At 42.1% G+C, this 16798-nt stretch overlaps 1 protein-coding gene across 4 annotated transcripts in view; it reads left to right on the top strand.

Annotated features, from left to right (window-relative positions):
• Window positions 1-16798, top strand: part of RNF8 (ring finger protein 8) — a 41988-nt gene that overhangs the window by 10397 nt on the left and 14793 nt on the right. For all 4 annotated transcript variants that reach the window (XM_079933743.1, XM_079933742.1, XM_079933744.1 and 1 more), the window contains exons 3-4: window positions 8415-9155; window positions 12313-12375. In XM_079933743.1, coding sequence (XP_079789869.1) covers window positions 8415-9155; window positions 12313-12375 — 804 coding nt within the window. The remainder of the gene's footprint in view (window positions 1-8414; window positions 9156-12312; window positions 12376-16798) is intronic.

The following is a 16798-nucleotide window of genomic DNA, read 5'->3' as shown; positions in this document are numbered from 1 at the left end:
AGGTGATTTCATGCTACAGTTAGGGCTGAGAACCACTGAGCTACATAAGTCATCTAGAGAACTGCAAGGAAACATTGGCTTTTGGCTTTGGGTTTCCACTGTTCTCAACAACCAATTAAAAATGCTGGACAGAGATTGAGCATTAAGTGAAGTAATTAGTATTTAAGGGGGTGAGGGTTATTCCACCTTTTCCTCATTGATTACTGAGACATTCGGCAGGCTTTTCTTTGGTTATCACTTTGCTGCTGCTGACATTGTTCAGACTGGTGATTATGAAAACCAGCATCAAGAAAGTATTGAACAGAGTTTGATTTGTTTAAACCATTGTATTTGAAATCATATCCTGGGCAGTACTTGACTGTTCCTGTATAGCCATGGTATTTTCATCTTTTCTACAGTCACTGTGTGAACAGAATCATTTTGGGCCTTTGGTCCAAATTATACTACTAGGTGTCACCAAAGAGTGATTAATGGGTAAACAGAGGCATCCAAGGATAAAATGTGATGGAAAAATTTTGAGAGCTTATTTTTCAGACCTAAAGGGCTCTGAAGGAAGGCAGGTTAATACAGAGGATCTAGTGGAGGGCTGCCATATGTCTCAAGTGTTTGCCCCAGCTTTTTAGGGAATCCTTGTTCTCTCTCGTCTTGGGCTGCTTCTATAACCTTTATTTGTTTAACATTATCTTTGCCTTTGAGTTTTTCTTAAACGTCTGTATCTTGGCATTAGGTGGCCTCCTGTGTCATATTACTTTCCCTGAGACTGTTTTCCTATGTATATTTTAAAATTGACTCTTCTGGTCTCCATCTGCCTCCTTTGTTAATTCCTCGTGTGTTGTTTCAGAAGTCTGCAGAACTGATCACTTCCTATAATTTCTCAGGCTGAATATGAATGGAAAGTTTAGGAGAAGGTTGACAGATAAGCCAGGTTAGGCCCAAGGCAGTGAGGTAAAAGCCAGTCTTTCTGTGTGTTTCTGTGCTCGTCTTTCTCTCCCTCTCCCTGCTTGAGCCAAATAATATAGAACCAGAAACCAGGGCCTAATACCAAACCAGAGCTGAGATCCAGTCTCTACTCCCCTGGATCCTCTGTGCCTTGTGGTCCAGCCCCCTGTCTTTCATATTTGGGTTGACCAGGTATTTTTTCTTCGTGAGTGTAGGTAGCTATTTTTACCAACATAAGCATAAGCCTTAGTCCCTGTTCAGGTGTGAGCTTCATCTCTGTCCTGTCCCCCAAAGTTAAGTCCTGGATATGGGTTAAAATGCCCACTTGTCTCTTTAAACTTTAAATGCTGCATTTGCTTCAGGTCTATTTTAGGACCTATCATCTCCATTTAGCATCTCTTAGCTAACCCAGCTCTACATGATATTCCTTTACATTTATAGGCTGTGCTATGTAATCCCACATTTGCTTAAATATGCCCTTGTGTTTTGCTTTCCATGGTCAGCTGCTAAAAGATGTTTTCATATCTTCTGCTTTTGTACTAGGTATATTTACTTTGCAAGATGCTGAGCACAGAGTTGACGTGATTGTTGATAAATCAGTTGAGCTAGAACAAAATAATGGTAGTGAACACTTATATATACACTTAGATAATGCTTACCATGTGCCAGGTACTTTCCTAAGTACAGTACATACTTTACCTCATTAAATCCACACAAACACCATGAGGGAGAGACTATTATTATCTTCCATTTTATAGATGTGGCAGTTGGGGCATAGAGAGGTTAAGAAACTTGCCTAAGTCACACAGCTGTTAAGTAATGGAGCCAAATTACAAACCCAGGCAGTCTGACTTGAGGTTCATGCTGTTAATCCCCACACTGTGATTTAATTTAAACCACAAAAGTAAATATCGAGCATTTGTTCTATGTGGGTCACTGTGCTAAGTGTTTTGTATGTATAACCTCAGTCATTCCTCACAGGAGCAGTATGAGATAGGAACTGTACTATTTTACAGACAAAACTGAGGTACAAAGAGATTAAGTAAATTGGTGAAGGCCATGCAACTAATAAGCTGAGTCCAGAGCTCCAGCTCTTAACCACGTGTTCTGTTGCCCATGGACCATTGGTGCTGTTATTTGGATCAGATCCCACCTACGATTTGACCCCAGTACAAGGTATTGGTACTTTCTTTTTTGGTTTATGTGTACTGGGAAGTGTTTTTTCATTCACCAATGTGTTCAGGGGCCACACACATCCAGAGACAGTGCCTGCATCATTTTCTTGGCCAAGCATACCTTCGGAGCCTCATCATTAGATGCTACTTCCTTCACTCTTAGCAGTTTTTCCAGTCTTGGGCCATTGCCCCCAGTTTACATCAATAGGAGCTATTCGATTTCAGTTTCTTTTAATGCTAATGCATTTATTTGAGTAATTCATCCACCAGTAACAAGGTGATTCCTGCCTGTTACACAGGCACTTCTCTGGAGAAATGAACATCATATAGGTAAAAAGCCAAAGTGCTGTTTGAAGAATGCTGTTTCTAAGGATGGCAGTTTATGAACCTTTCTTTTCTATTTGTTCTCAAGGGTTTTCTTTCTTTCTTTTTTTTTTTTTTTTTTTTTGCGGTATGTGGGCCTCTCACTGATGTGACCTCTCCCGTTGCAGAGCACAGGCTCCGGACGCGCAGGCCTAGGGGCCATGGCTCACAGGCCCAGCCGCTCTGCGGCATGTGGGATCTTCCCGGACCGGGGCACAAACCCGTGTCCCCTGCATCGGCAGGCGGACTCTCAACCACTGCGCCACCAGGGAAGCCCCTTCTAAGAGTTTTATAGTGTCTGGTCTTACATTAAGTCTTTAATCCATTTGGAGTTTATTTTTGTGTATGGTGTTAGGTAGTGTTCTTTCTTTTTTTTTTTTTTGCGGTACGCAGTCCTCTCACCGTTGTGGCCTCTCCCGTTGAGGAGCACAGGCTCTGGACATGCAGGCTCAGCGGCCATGGCTCACGGTCCACAGCATGTGGGATCTTCCCGGACCGGGGCACGAACCCGTGTCCCCTGCATCAGCAGGCAGACTCTCAACCACTGTGCCACCAGGGAAGCCTGGTAGTGTTCTAATTTCATTCTTTTACATGTAGCTGTCCAGTTTTCCCAGCACCACTTATTGAAGAGGCTGTCTTTTCTCCATTGTAAATCCTTGCCTCCTTTGTCATAAATTAGGTGCCCGTATGTGCATGGGTTTATCTCTGGGCATTCTGTCCTGTACCATTGATCTATATTTCTGTTTTTGTGTCAGTACCAGCCTGTCTTGATTACTGTAGCTTTGTGGTATAGTTTGAAGTCAGGGATCCTGATTCCTCCAGCTCCGTTTTTCTTTCTCAAGATTGCCTATTCGGGGTTTTTTGTGTTTCCATACGAATTGTAAAATTTTTTGTTCTGATTCTGTGAAGAATGCCATTGGTAGTTTGATAGGGATTGAATCTGTAGATTGCTTTGGGTAGTATAGTCATTTTCACAGTATTGATTCTTCCAATCCAAGAACATGGTATATTTCTCCATCTGTTTATGTCATCTTTGATTTCTTTCATCAGTGTTTTACAGTTTTCTGAATACAAGTCTTTCACCTCCTTAGGCAGGTTTACTCCTAAGTATTTCATTCTTTTTGTTGCAATGGTAAATGGGAGTGTTTCCTTAATTTCTGTTTCTGATTTTTTGTTGTCAGTATATAGGAATGCCAGAGATTTCTGTGCATTAATTTTGTATCCTGCAACCTTACCAAATTCATTGATTAGTTCTAGTAGTTTTCTGGTGGCAACTTTAGGATTTTCTATGCATAGTATCATGTCATCAGCAAACAGTGACAGTTTTACTTCTTCTTTTCCAATTTGTATTCCTTTTCTTTTTCTTCTCTGATTGCTGTGCCTAGGACTTCCAACACTATGTTGAATAAGAATGGCGAGAGCGGACATCCTTGTCTTGTTCATGATCTTAGTGGAAATGCTTTCAGTTTTTCACCTTTGAGTATGATGCTTGCTGTGGGTTTGTCATATATGGTCTCTATTATGTTGAGGTAGGTTCCCTCTGTGCCTATTTTCTGGAGAGTTTTTATCATAAATGGGTGTTGAATTTTGTCAAAAGCTTTTTCTGCATCTATTGAGATGATCATATCGTTTTTATTCCTTAATTTGTTATTGTGGTGTATCACATTGATTGATTTGCGTATATTGAAGAATCCTTGCATCCTGGGATAAATTCCACTTGATCGTGGTGTATGATCCTTTTAATGTGCTGTTGGATTCTGTTTGCTAGTAGTTTGTTCAGGATTTTTGCAACTATGTTCATCAGTGATATTAGTCTATAATTTACTTTTTTTGTGATATCTTTTTCTGGTTTTGGTATCAGGGTGATGGTGGCTTCATAGAATGAATTTGGGAGTGTTTCTCCCTCTGCAATTTTTTGGAAGAGTTTGAGAATGATCTGTGTTAGCTCTTCTCTAAATGTTTGGTAGAATTCACCTGTGAAGCCATCTGGTCCTGGACTTTTGTTTGTTGGAAGATTTTTAATTACGTCTTCAATTTTGTTACTTGTGATAGGTCTGTTTATATTTTCTAATTCTTCCTGGTTCAGTCTTGGAAAATTGTACCTTTCCAAGAATTTGTCCATTTCTTTGTGGTTGTCCATTTTTTTTTTTTTTTTTGCAGTATGCAGGCCTCTCACTGTTGTGGCCTCTCCCATTGCGGAGCACAGGCTCCGGACGCACAGGCTCAGCGGCCATGGCTCACGGGCCCAGCCACTCCGCGGCATGTGGGATCTTCCCAGACCGGGGCACGAACCCATGTCCCCTGCATTGGCAGGCGGACTCTCAACCACTGCGCCACCAGGGAAGCCCCTGTGGTTGTCCATTTTATTGGCATATAGTTGTTTTTAGTAGTCTCTTATAATCCTTTGTATTTCTGCAGTGTCAGTTGTGATTTCTCCTTTTTCATTTCTAATTTTGTTGATTTGCGTTCTCTCCCTTTTTTTCTTGATGAGTCTGGCTAAGGGTTTATCAATTTTGTTTATCTTCTCAAAGAACCAGCTTTTAGTTTTATTGATCTTTGCTATTGTTTTCTTTGTTTCTATTTCATTTATTTCTGCTCTGATCTTTATGATTTCTTTCCTTCTACTGACTTTGGGTTTTCTTTGTTCTTCTTTCTCTAGTTGTTTTAAGTGTAGGATTAGATTGTTTATTTGAGATTTTTCTTGTTTCTTGAGGTGAGCTTGAATTGCTGTAAGCTTCCCTCTTAGAACTGATTTTGCTGCATCCCATAGGTTTTGGGTCATCATGTTTTCATTGTCATTTGTTCCTATGTATTTTTAAATTTCTTCTTTGATTTCTTCAGTGATCTCTTAGTTATTTAGTAGCACACTGTTTAGCCTCCAGGTATTTGTGTTTTTTACAGTTTTTTTCCTGTAATTGGTTTCCAGTCTCCATAGTGTTGTGGTCAGAAAAGGTGCTTGATACGATTTCAATTTTCTTAAATTTTCTGAGGCTTGATTTGTGACCCAAGATGTGATCTATCCTGGATAATGTTCTGTATGCACTTGAGAAGAAAGAGTATTCTGCCACTTTTGAGTGGAATGTTCTATAAATATCAGTTAAATCTATCTGGTCTCTTGTGTCATTTAAAGCTTGTGTTTCCTTATTTATTTTCTGTTTGGATGATCTGTCCATTGGTGTAAGTGGAGTGTTAAAGTCCCCTACTATTATTGTGTGACTATCGATTTCTTCTTTCCTGGTTGTTAGCATTTGCCTTATGTATCGAGGTGCTCCTATGTTGGGCGCATAAACATTTATAATTGTTACATCTTCTTCTTGGATTGATCCTTTGATCATTATGTAGTGTCCCTCCTTATCTTTGTAACAGTCTTTACTTTAAAGTCTATTTTATCTGATACAAGTATTGCTACTCCAGCTTTCTTTTGATTTCCATTTGCATGGAATATCTTTTTCCATCCCTTCACTTTCAGTCTGTATGTATCCCTAGGTCTGAAGTGGGTCTCTTGTAGACAGCATATGTATGGGTCTTGTTTTTGTATCCATTCAGCCAGTCTGTGTCTTTTAGTTGGGGTATTTAATCCATTTACATTCAAGGTTATTATCGATATATATGTTCCTATTACCATTTTCTTAACTGTTTTGGGTTTGTTTTTGTGGGTCTTTTTCTTCTCTTGTTTCCCGCTTAGAGAGGTTTCTTTAGCATTTGTTGTAAAGCTGGTTTGGTGGTGCTGAATTCTCTTAGCTTTTACTTGTCTGAAAAGCTTTTGACTTCTCCATTGAATCTGAATGAGATCCTTGCTGGGTAGGATAATCTTGGTTGTAGGTTTTTCTTTTTCATCACTTTAAGTATATCCTGCCACTCCCTTCTGTCCTGCAGAGTTTCCGCTGAAAAATCACTGATAACCTTATGGGGATTCCTTTTTTTTTTTTTTTTAAATTTTATTTATTTATTTTATTTATTTATTTTTGGCTGTGTTGGGTCTTCGTTTCTGTGCGAGGGCTTTCTCCAGTTGCGGCGAGCGGGGGCCACTCCTCATCGCGGTGCGCGGGCCTCTCACTGTCGCGGCCTCTCTTGTTGCGGAGCACAAGCTCCAGACGCGCAGGCTCAGTAGTTGTGGTTCACGGGCCTAGTTTGCTCCGTGGCATGTGGGATCTTCCCAGACCAGGGCTCGAACCTGTGTCCCCTGCATTGACAGGCAGATTCTCAACCAGTGCGCCACCAGGGAAGCCCGGGATTCCTTTTTTGTATGTTATTTTTTGTTTTTCCCTTGCTGCTTTTAATACTTTTTCTTTGAATTTAATTTTTGTTAGTTTGGTTAATATGTGTCTTGGTGTGTTTTTCCTAGGGTTTATCCTGTATGGGACTCTCTGTGCTTCCTGGACTTGGGTGACTATTTCCTTTCCCATGTTAGGGCAGTTTTAAACTATAATCTCTTCAAATATTTTCTCAGACTCTTTTCTCTTCTTCTTCTGGGACCCCTATAATTCGAATGTTTGTGCATTCAGTGTTGTCCCATAAGTCTCTGAGATTGTCTTCAATTCTTTTCATCCGTTTTTCTTTATTCTGCTCCTCAGCAGTTATTTCCACTATTTTGTCTTCCACCTCACTTATTCGTTCTTCTGCCTCAGTTATTCTGTTATTGATTCCTTCTAGTTTATTTTTCATTTCAGTTATTGTGTTGTTCATCTCTGTTTGTTTGTTCTTTAGTTCTTCTAGATCTTTGTTAAACATTTCTTATATTTTCTCAATCTGTGCCTCCATTCTATTTCCAAGATTCTGGATCATCTTTACTGTCATTACTTTGAATTCTTTTTCAGGTAGATTGCCTATTTCCTCTTCATTTACTTGGTCTTGTAGGTTTTTACCTTGCTCCTTCACCTGTGACGTATTTTTTTGCCATCTCTCTTTTTTCTTTTTTATGATTGGGATTGTGTTCCTGTCTTACTGGTTGTTAGGTCTGAGGTTTCCAACACTGGAGTTTGTAGGCTATTGGGCAGAGCTGGGTCTTGGTGCTAAGATGATGAACTCCGTGAGACCTCACTCTGATGAATATTCCCTGGGGTCTGAGGTTCTCTGTTAGTCCAGTAGTTTGGACTCGGAGCTCCCACCGCAGGAGCTTCAGCCCAACCCTGAGCTTGTGAACCAAGATCCCGCAAGCCATGTGGGGTAAAAAAAAAAAACAGTAACAGAGTAAAAAATAAAATTAGACTAGGAAATGAACAGATATGTTAGAAAGAATATAAAAATAAAAATATAGCTGAATCAACAACTGGAAGGTACATCACAATAGGAAAAAAGAGGAAGAGGGAAAAGAAAAGAAAAAAAGGGCGGGGTGGGGGGAAGGCCTTGGCTATGGAAGGTGGGGCCTAATCAAGGGTGAGGTTTGGGTGGTGGGTGGAGCCAATGCGCAGGACCCACAGGGCTGGAAAAGGCCCTGGGGGCTGTGGGGGGTGGGGCTTAGGCTCAAGGAACAGAAGGGGCCCAGGCGTGCCCCCCACCCCCGGTCTCAGAGGGCAGGGGACCTCACCTGGGAGCCCAGCAGGCTTCCTGGGCTCGAGTGGGTGGGGCAGTCATGCTCCCCATCTCTCTCGCTCCTTCTGGAGGGCCCCTCCCACCTGCCTCTCCTGATCTCCCTGGCCTCAGGGGTGCCAATCCTATCTGGCCTCCACTTCTCCTCCCCGCTCAGTCCCCCTATGTCCTACCGGTTCACTTTGGGGTTCTTCCCATCTCCTTGGGCATCAGAGTCCCCCACCAGTGGTGGCAGGCACCCTAGTTGTGGGGAGACACTAATTCCGTGTCTTCCCACACCGCCATCTTGACTCTGCCTCCAAGGATTTTCTTTCTGAAAAGACAGAAGGTTTTGCAGCAGCAGGAGGGAAATTCCATTAAGAGGAGAGAAATCATGAAACTTATTTTGTCTTTCTTTCCCTTTCCCAGAGTCTGAATGGTGTTTGGCTGAACAGAGAACGTCTAGAACCTTTAAAGGTCTATTCTATCCATAATGGAGATCACATCCAGCTTGGGGTGCCTCTGGAAAATAAGGAGAATGCAGAGTATGAATATGAAGTTACTGAAGAAGACTGGGAGAGGATTTATCCTTGTCTTTCCCCAAAAAGTGACCAGATGATGGAAAAAAATAAGGGCTTGAGAGCTAAAAGGAAATTTAGTTTGAATGAATTAGAGGGTTCTGGAGCTGAAGGCCCCTCAAATTTGAAATCCAAAATAAGTAAAGTGTCTTGTGAACCTGGTCAGCCAGTGAAGTCACATGGGAAAGGTGAAGTGGCTAGTCAACCCTCTGAATATTTGGATCCTAAGTTGACTTCTCTTCAGCTAAGTGGGAAGACCACAGGGGCTCATGTTGACCCAGGCCCTGCAAAAGTTGTAGAGCTTCATTATAAGAAGCAGAAAGCCTCAAATCCTTCAGCATCTCAGAGCCGCTTAGAGCTGTTTAAGGTAACGATGTCCAGGATTCTAAAGCTGAAAACACAGTTGCAGGAAAAGCAGGTAGCTGTTCTGAATGTGAAAAAGCAGACCCAAAAAGGGAACTCAAAGAAAATTGTGAAAATGGAGCAGGAACTGCAGGATTTACAGTCCCAGCTGTGTGAAGAGCAGGCCCAACAGCAGGCCAGAGTGGAGCAGCTGGAGAAGACTTTCCAGGAAGAGCAGCAGCATCTCCAGGTACCACACAGGAGGGAAGGACAAGAGTGACCCTTGGGATGGGCAGGCCCTTCGTGAGCCTCTGGCCAGAACTCTCTGTTTCTGGATCAGGGACCAAGTGCTGAGTGCCAGGGACAGGAGATGTAATGGGAACAGAAAACTTTCAGGTTCAGCATGATGATCAGGTCAAGAGCCAGAGTTGGGATGTCAAGATGGGGAAAGGTGACTGGCAGAACCAGCCAAGATATAACAGGATGCAAAGGTGAGGCATCTCAGAACTGAGGTAAATTCAGAGAGAGGTTGGATGAAGGTGAAGATGCCCCCAAATTACAGCACACCCCAATTAACGCAATAGTTGTCTTCATGAGTAATCTTTCTCTGCTCTGAGGTCAAAGCCAAATTTCTGTACCCAAGGCAGGTGTAGGTCACCTGATACCTCTGCCCTTGATTTACCTGGCAACTTGTTAGCTCTGTAGCTAACCTAGGAAGTGGGAGGCTAGAAAGGCAGAAAATGTTTGTGTCTGACCTGAGTAGCCAGCATGGGAGGGGACAGGTACATCATGACTCAGTTGTTGGGTTGAGTGATAAGCCACCTCCCACAGGGCCTTTAGTCGATAAAATAATGACTGTCTTAGCTGTGTCAAGGTGAGGGCAAATGTGTCTGCATCCCCAAGTCATTTGGGATTAGATGACAAGCACTTGCACAAAGCTTCTAGGCTATGGCTGATCCTGGTTCTGCTCAAAATGTCAGTTCCCATCTGGCAAGAGCCACATGTTTTACTCTCACCTACTTGCTCAGGTAATACTGAATGTCAAGAATTCCCCATTGTTGACTTAGAACTAAGAGGGGCCAATCAGGATTGAAGTGAATAAGCTTTTCTCTTTCATGTACTTTACTCAGGGTAAGAAACAACCAGTTGTGTTGGCTTATTTCTGAACAATTTGTAGATTTCATTCTAATCTCAGCTATCCCCCATAAACTGCTGGTCTTAGCCAAGGCCATGGATTAAATAGGTCTTTCTAAGGGTATACACTGCTTGCTTATGTGTACCTTTTTGCTGCCCTTTTCCAGCCTGGACTAATTCTTGAAATTAATAGATGGAGGTTTATCTTCACATATTTAGTATATGACACCTTCACCAGAGTAGAGCTCTCTTTAAAGGCTTATGTGCTCAGGAACAAGAGTTACTGTTAATATTTGTGGCTCCTTTCAGCATGCTTCAAGATATAGCTGTGAAATCTTTTTCCTTATCAAAATGGTAAAGAAAGGCAAAAAGGACTGGTTTAGAGAATTTCTCCAGGAATGAGAGGGCCATATATAAATCGCTCCTAGTGACGTATATCTAGTCCTTTGTTTATTAGTTGCATTCCCCTCTCCCACCAAGCCCTAAGAATTTATCCTACCCCTACTGCTTGCTCAGAAACTCATTTAACCCTTGCTACTTCACACAGAATTTTTTTTTTTTTTGGCTGCGCTGTGTGGCTTGTGGGATTTTATTTCGCCAACCAGGGATTAAACCCGAGCCCTCAACATTGAGCGTATGGAGTCCTAACAACTGGACTGCCAGGGAATTCCCACAGACTTTTTTTTTTTTTTTTCTGCAATATAAGGAATTTATTTAAACAACATTAGTTGCTGGGGGACTGGGAAAACAAGGCTGGAAACTACACAGTCAGGAATGAGACAGACCTAGTCCAAGGAAGATGCTATGCTGTTGTCACTGGGCACAAACATCTCACCTGCAGGGCCAGCAGTGCTAATGCTGGGGTCTCAACACAAGCCTGGAATCACTTCTGCTGCTCCTCTGGAAATTAAATGTTATTGTATGATACTTCCACCACCACCCCATGGGGTGGAATCTTGCACTCCCTGTAACCTCAAGTAACCAGTTTCTGAGGGTGTCTGGTTGTTCCAGGATAGCACTTTGGGTTCAGAGGACATCATGAAAGCAAGGATGTAGCATTTTCAACTACTATAATGGAAGGAGGACCCTGTATGTTACCGAATTCTCCACGTCATTCTTTTTTTTTTTAGTTATCTATTTTATACATATTAGCCACACAGATTTTTTTTTTGAGTACCCACATTACCTGGCACTATACTTGAGTTTGGGTAGTTATAAAGATACTTAATAAATGGTTTTTGCCATTAAGGAATATATCTGGTTGAGGAGACAAAGATGTATTATACACACAAAATAATCAGAACAGTTTCAAGTCAATATATTTAAATTAGAGAACCATTTCCAGTTGGCATATTAAATGGGTAGGTAATTCTTTCTTTTTAAATATTTTATTTATTTATTTATTTTGGCTGTGCCAGGTCTTTGTTGCGGCACATGGGATCTTTTAGTTGCAGCGTGTGGGCTTCTTAGTTGTGGCATATGGACTTCTTAGTTGCAGCATGCAGACTCTTAGTTGTGGCATGCAGACTTCTTAGTTGTGGCATGCAGACTTCTTAGTTGCAGCATGCGGACTTCTTAGTTGTGGCATGCATGTGGGATCTAGTTCCCCAACCAGGGATCGAGCCTAGACCCCCTGCCTTGGGAGTGCAGAGTCTTACGTGGGAAGTCCCGGGTAGGTAATTCTTAAGGAGGGAAGGGCCCAGAGGTTCTTCTGGAAGATGCTGGATGTAGGGGAGTGATGATGTAGGAGGCATCTACATTCAAGGGGGCGGATGGAGGAGACATAGCATAAGCTCAGGCAAGGCAGGAGGAGGAGCAGTTTATGGGCTAGAAGTGGTAAAGACTCAGAGTGAGAGACAGAGTGGCCAGAATTGAGGAAAGAAACATGGTGGAGCTTGTGAGTGCCAGCTCAGGGGATTGTGTTTCAGTTTAGATACTTGGTGACTCAGAAGCTCTCAGTTTACATCCTTTTGGGAGTCACAGCATTAGCCAGTGAAGGGGACTTGGAGTATTAATCCAGAGTTTCTCCAGAACACCCTGAGTGGTGGCTTGAAGGTGACAGCCCTGAGGTGTGCAGTATTTGAGCAGTTTAATTCTGCTTAAGTCCCTTACTGCCAACAGCTTGAAGTAAAATGGGAGATTTTCCACCCACTCCCTGCCCCCTGTCGTTTACAGATGCTCACGCTAGCAGGTCTGCTCTGCTTGTTACTGGATTTTGTCCCTTTTTCCCCCTTCCTGCAGGGTAACCTTACATTTTGTTTTTGGCTTTGCAGCGTTTGGAGAAAGAACAAGGAGAAGAGGACCTGAAGCAACAGCTGGCCCAGACTCTGCAGGAGGTAAATCTCTTGCCATTGTCCTGAGCTTATAGTGGGTGGTGGAGTGGGGGGCAACCAGGCTTCTTGTGGCCACCGGCTGCCTCTGCTGCTTAGTGCACACCTCTGTGGCATCTCCAGTCTGTAGACAGAGCAGGTGGCAGCTGCTCATGCCATCAGGTCGGAGACTTGGAGCCTCACAGACATGCCAGACCTCAGCATGAAAGCTTACATCTTCATTTGAGTACGAGTTGCTTTGGTGAAGATGAAATGAGCCTGTAGCAATTAGGAGGCTCTCTAGGAGAGTGGCTGCGCTTCCAGAAAGGTGAGAGCAGCAGAGGGAAATTGAGAGCTGTGACTTGGCCACCAGGGCCTGCAAGGGCCTCCATTACTTCACCATTCCTGAGCTGAAGCCATCCTGAAACCATCTGAGAATGTTCCAATTAAGCATTTTAGGTTAGGTTGAGAATGTGCAGTTTAACCTTCAGCAAAACGTATCAATTTACTGAAGGGGGCAAGGCTCACAGGAATAAAATTATCCTAAAAGATTGCCTGTAATTTATTTAGTTTAACTTGACTACCTCTCTCTTCTGTTTATTTTTTTATGAGTTCTTTTGCATCTTTAAAACCTGCTTTGTCTTCTTTATGTGTAATGATTAGTAGTTTGTTATAAGTCAGGAGGTAAGTGTTTGCATCTCCTTGAGAAAAATGAGTAATCGCATTAGAATTTGTTCAGGAGAATTTATCATTCGGTTCTTTTATTGCTTACCTACCTCCCAACCTTTTTACAGTGCTAACAATCACATATTACTTCATGCTTGGGAGGGTGCCTACCTTGGGTGCACAAACAGCCTTGGAAAGCATTAGGTGAAAAATTCAGTCTTTTTAGAATTTTATTTTCTAAGCTTGTGTATTTTCTAGGGTGGGGGGGTAGGCATGTTTCCCATTTAGAGGATTATTAAATTAATATTCAGATAATGTTTTGAAATTGACTGGAAAAGAGTAAGGTTCTGCTCTTGGAAATCCCTGAGGAATCATTAAGCACCCTGCACCCACAACACCTCACCCTCTACTGAGACAGACTGGAAAACACACTATCATTTAGCATGATGCATTTGGCCAGTCTCCATTCATTAACCTAAAATAGGATACTTTTAGGTCATGGTTCTATAACAGCATGCCTGGGGGACCTACCACTCTCAAATGAAACATGGTTATTGTTCGGTCCACCTGGTGGTCCTTCTGAAGCTGTTCTTTTTCATTTTCCAGGCCTATAATTATAATAACTTACATTTACATAGAGCTTTAAAAACTTTTCTGAGTGCTCTCATATATGTTATTTTTTTTCTTATTAACCCCAACGTAGGGGGGCACCTATTTTCCCATTTTATAAATGAGAAAATTAAGGCACATGCATCTAATTAGTGGCCAAGATGAATACTCAGGACTTCTGACATAACTGCTTTTTTTCTGCAGACCTCACATTTTATTGTTTTTTTTTTTTTTTTTTTTTTAACATCTTTATTGGGGTATAATTACTTTACAATGGTGTGTTAGTTTCTGCTTTATAACAAAGTGAATCAGTTATACATATACATATGTTCCCATATCTCTTCCCTCTTGCGTCTCCCTCCCTCCCACCCTCCCTATCCCACCCCTCCAGGCTGTCACAGAGCACCGAGCCAATATCCCTGTGCCATGCGGCTGCTTCCCACTAGCTATCTACCTTACTACGTTTGTTAGTGTGTATATGTCCATGACTCTCTCTCGCCCCGTCACAGCTCACCCTTCCCCCTCCCCATAACCTCAAGTCCGTTCTCTAGGAGGTCTGCGTCTTTATTCCTGCCTTACCCCTAGGTTCTTCATGACATTTTTTTTTCTTAAATTCCATATATATGTGTTAGCATACTGTATTTGTCTTTTTCTTTCTGACTTACTTCACTGTGTATGACAGACTCTAGGTCTATCCACCTCATTACAAATAGCTCAATTTCGTTTCTTTTTATGGCTGAGTAATATTCCATTGTATATATGTGCCACATCTTCTTTATCCATTCATCCGATGATGGGCACTTAGGTTGTTTCCATCTCCGGGCTATTGTAAATAGAGCTGCGATGAACATTTTGGTACATGACTCTTTTTGAATTTCGGTTTTCTCAGGGTATATGCCCAGTAGTGGGATTGCTGGGTCATATGGTAGTTCTATTTGTAGTTTTTTAAGGAACCTCCATACTGTTCTCCATAGTGGCTGAACCAATTCACATTCCCACCAGCAGTGCAAGAGGGTTCCCTTTTCTCCACACCCTCTCCAGCATTTATTGTTTCTAGATTTATTGATGATGGCCATTCTGACTGGTGTGAGATGATATCTCATTGTAGTTTTGATTTGCATTTCTCTAATGATTAATGATGTTGAGCATTCTTTCATGTGTTTGTTGGCAGTCTGTATATCTTCTTTGGAGAAATGTCTATTTAGGTCTTCTGCCCATTTTTGGATTGGGTTGTTTGTTTTTTTGTTGTTGAGCTGCATGAGCTGCTTGTAAATTTTGGAGATTAATCCTTTGTCAGTTGCTTCATTTGCAAATATTTTCTCCCATTCTGAGGGTTGTCTTTTGGTCTTGTTTATGGTTTCCTTTGCTGTGCAAAAGCTTTGAAGTTTCATTAGGTCCCATTTGTTTATTTTTGTTTTTATTTCCATTACTCTAGGGGGTGGGTCAGAAAGAATCTTGCTGTGATTTATGTCATAGAGTGTTCTGCCTATGTTTTCCTCTAATAGTTTGATAGTTTCTGGCCTTATATTTAGGTCTTTAATCCATTTTGAGCTTATTTTTGTGTATGGTGTTAGGGAGTGTTCTAATTTCATTCTTTTACATGTACCTGTCCAGTTTTCCCAGCACCATTTATTGAAGAGGCTGTCCTTTTTCCACTGTACATTCCTGCCACCTTTATCAAAGATAAGGTGTCCATATGTGCATGGGTTTATCTCTGGGCTTTCTATCCTGTTCCATTGATCTATCTTTCTGTTTTTGTGCCTATTGTTTTTTTATTTTTTAAAATTAGTTTATCTTTGGCTGCATTGGGTCTTTGTTGCCGTGCGCGGGCTTTCTCTAGTTTCGGTAAGCAGGGGTTACTCTTAATGCGGTGCGCGGGCTTCTCATTGCGGTGGCTTCTCTTGTGGAGCACGGGCTCTAGGCGCGCAGGCTTCAGTAGTTGTGGCACGCAGGCTCAGTAGTTGTGGCGCACAGGCTTAGTTGCTCCACAGCATGTGCGATCTTCCTGGACCAGGGCTCAAACCTGTGTTCCCTGCATTGGCAGGCGGATTCTTAACCACTGCACCACCAGGGAAGCCCCCAGACCACACATTTTAAAATGTGTGTCTTGAATAATATCTTTTCAGAAACACCACCTTCGGCACCTGCCAAGAGGAAGGCGGGGGAGAGCTGGGCTCCAAAAATGTCGCCATGGCGGTGGTGGAGATGTATAGGAGTTATCACAGGTGAATGTAGGTTGGGACCCTTCAAGTCCTAGTGGGTCGGAGGGCAGTGGCCCTTGGTAAATTGTTTTTTGAGGAGGGGAAGACAAGTCCGTTTCCTCGAACAGGACCTGAACAGCCTCTTCAGGTCTGCAGCCAGGGATACCAGCTCAGAGACGAGGAGACTCTACCCAGCCCAGAAAGATCTAGCTCGCCCGGGTTAGAAACCTAGTCTTTCATTAGTTCAAGAACTTAGTGAGCAGCTCACTTAGCCAGGCGTTGGTAGGGGGTGAGGACAGTCAAAGACAATTAAATTAGGTGTTTCCTGGCTTTAAGTTCAGCCACTATCATGGCGATTTACTATTTCCCCCTACTGTACGAGGAGATAATTTTAAAAAAAGGAAGAAGAAAGCAAGCGGCAGAAACTTGGGAAGTCAGACTTGAGTTGAAAATCCTGTTGCTTGCACTTGCCTTTTTCTGTGTCTGTTTATCTGTAAAATGAACGTACCTACAAATGGTAAACTGTGTGTAGCAGTTAACTTTTGGCCAGGCACTGTGCTAAATGCTCTATGTATAGTCTTTTCAAATCCTTAACAACAGCCCTGTGAGGTAACTGCTGTTGTTTTCCCCATTTTACTGATGATGAAATAATAATTGCATCAAACTCAAGAGTTTTTGTGAGAATTACACAATGTATGTAAGCCACTTTGCACAATGCCTGGCACATTAAATATTTTTGTTATGACTGTGTCTCCTAAAAGAAGCCAGAAATAGGTACTAGCCTAGAAAGGCTGCTGAGTTATAGACAGTGTAATAATTTATTACCTTCTATGTAGGTGCGCAGAAAATGGTTAAATTCTTATTCCAAAGTATTTCCTTATAAGCAAACAATGAGCATAAAAGGACTCCTGTGCAAAAGAAAATGTTTCTTCAAGTTTTAAGTCTTCTAGCCAACATTTTAAACACAGCTATAA

Source organism: Stenella coeruleoalba (genome assembly GCF_951394435.1).
Source record: "Stenella coeruleoalba genome assembly, chromosome: 10".
Taxonomy (NCBI): domain Eukaryota; kingdom Metazoa; phylum Chordata; class Mammalia; order Artiodactyla; family Delphinidae; genus Stenella; species Stenella coeruleoalba.
This window is presented reverse-complemented; position numbering and strand designations above follow the sequence as displayed.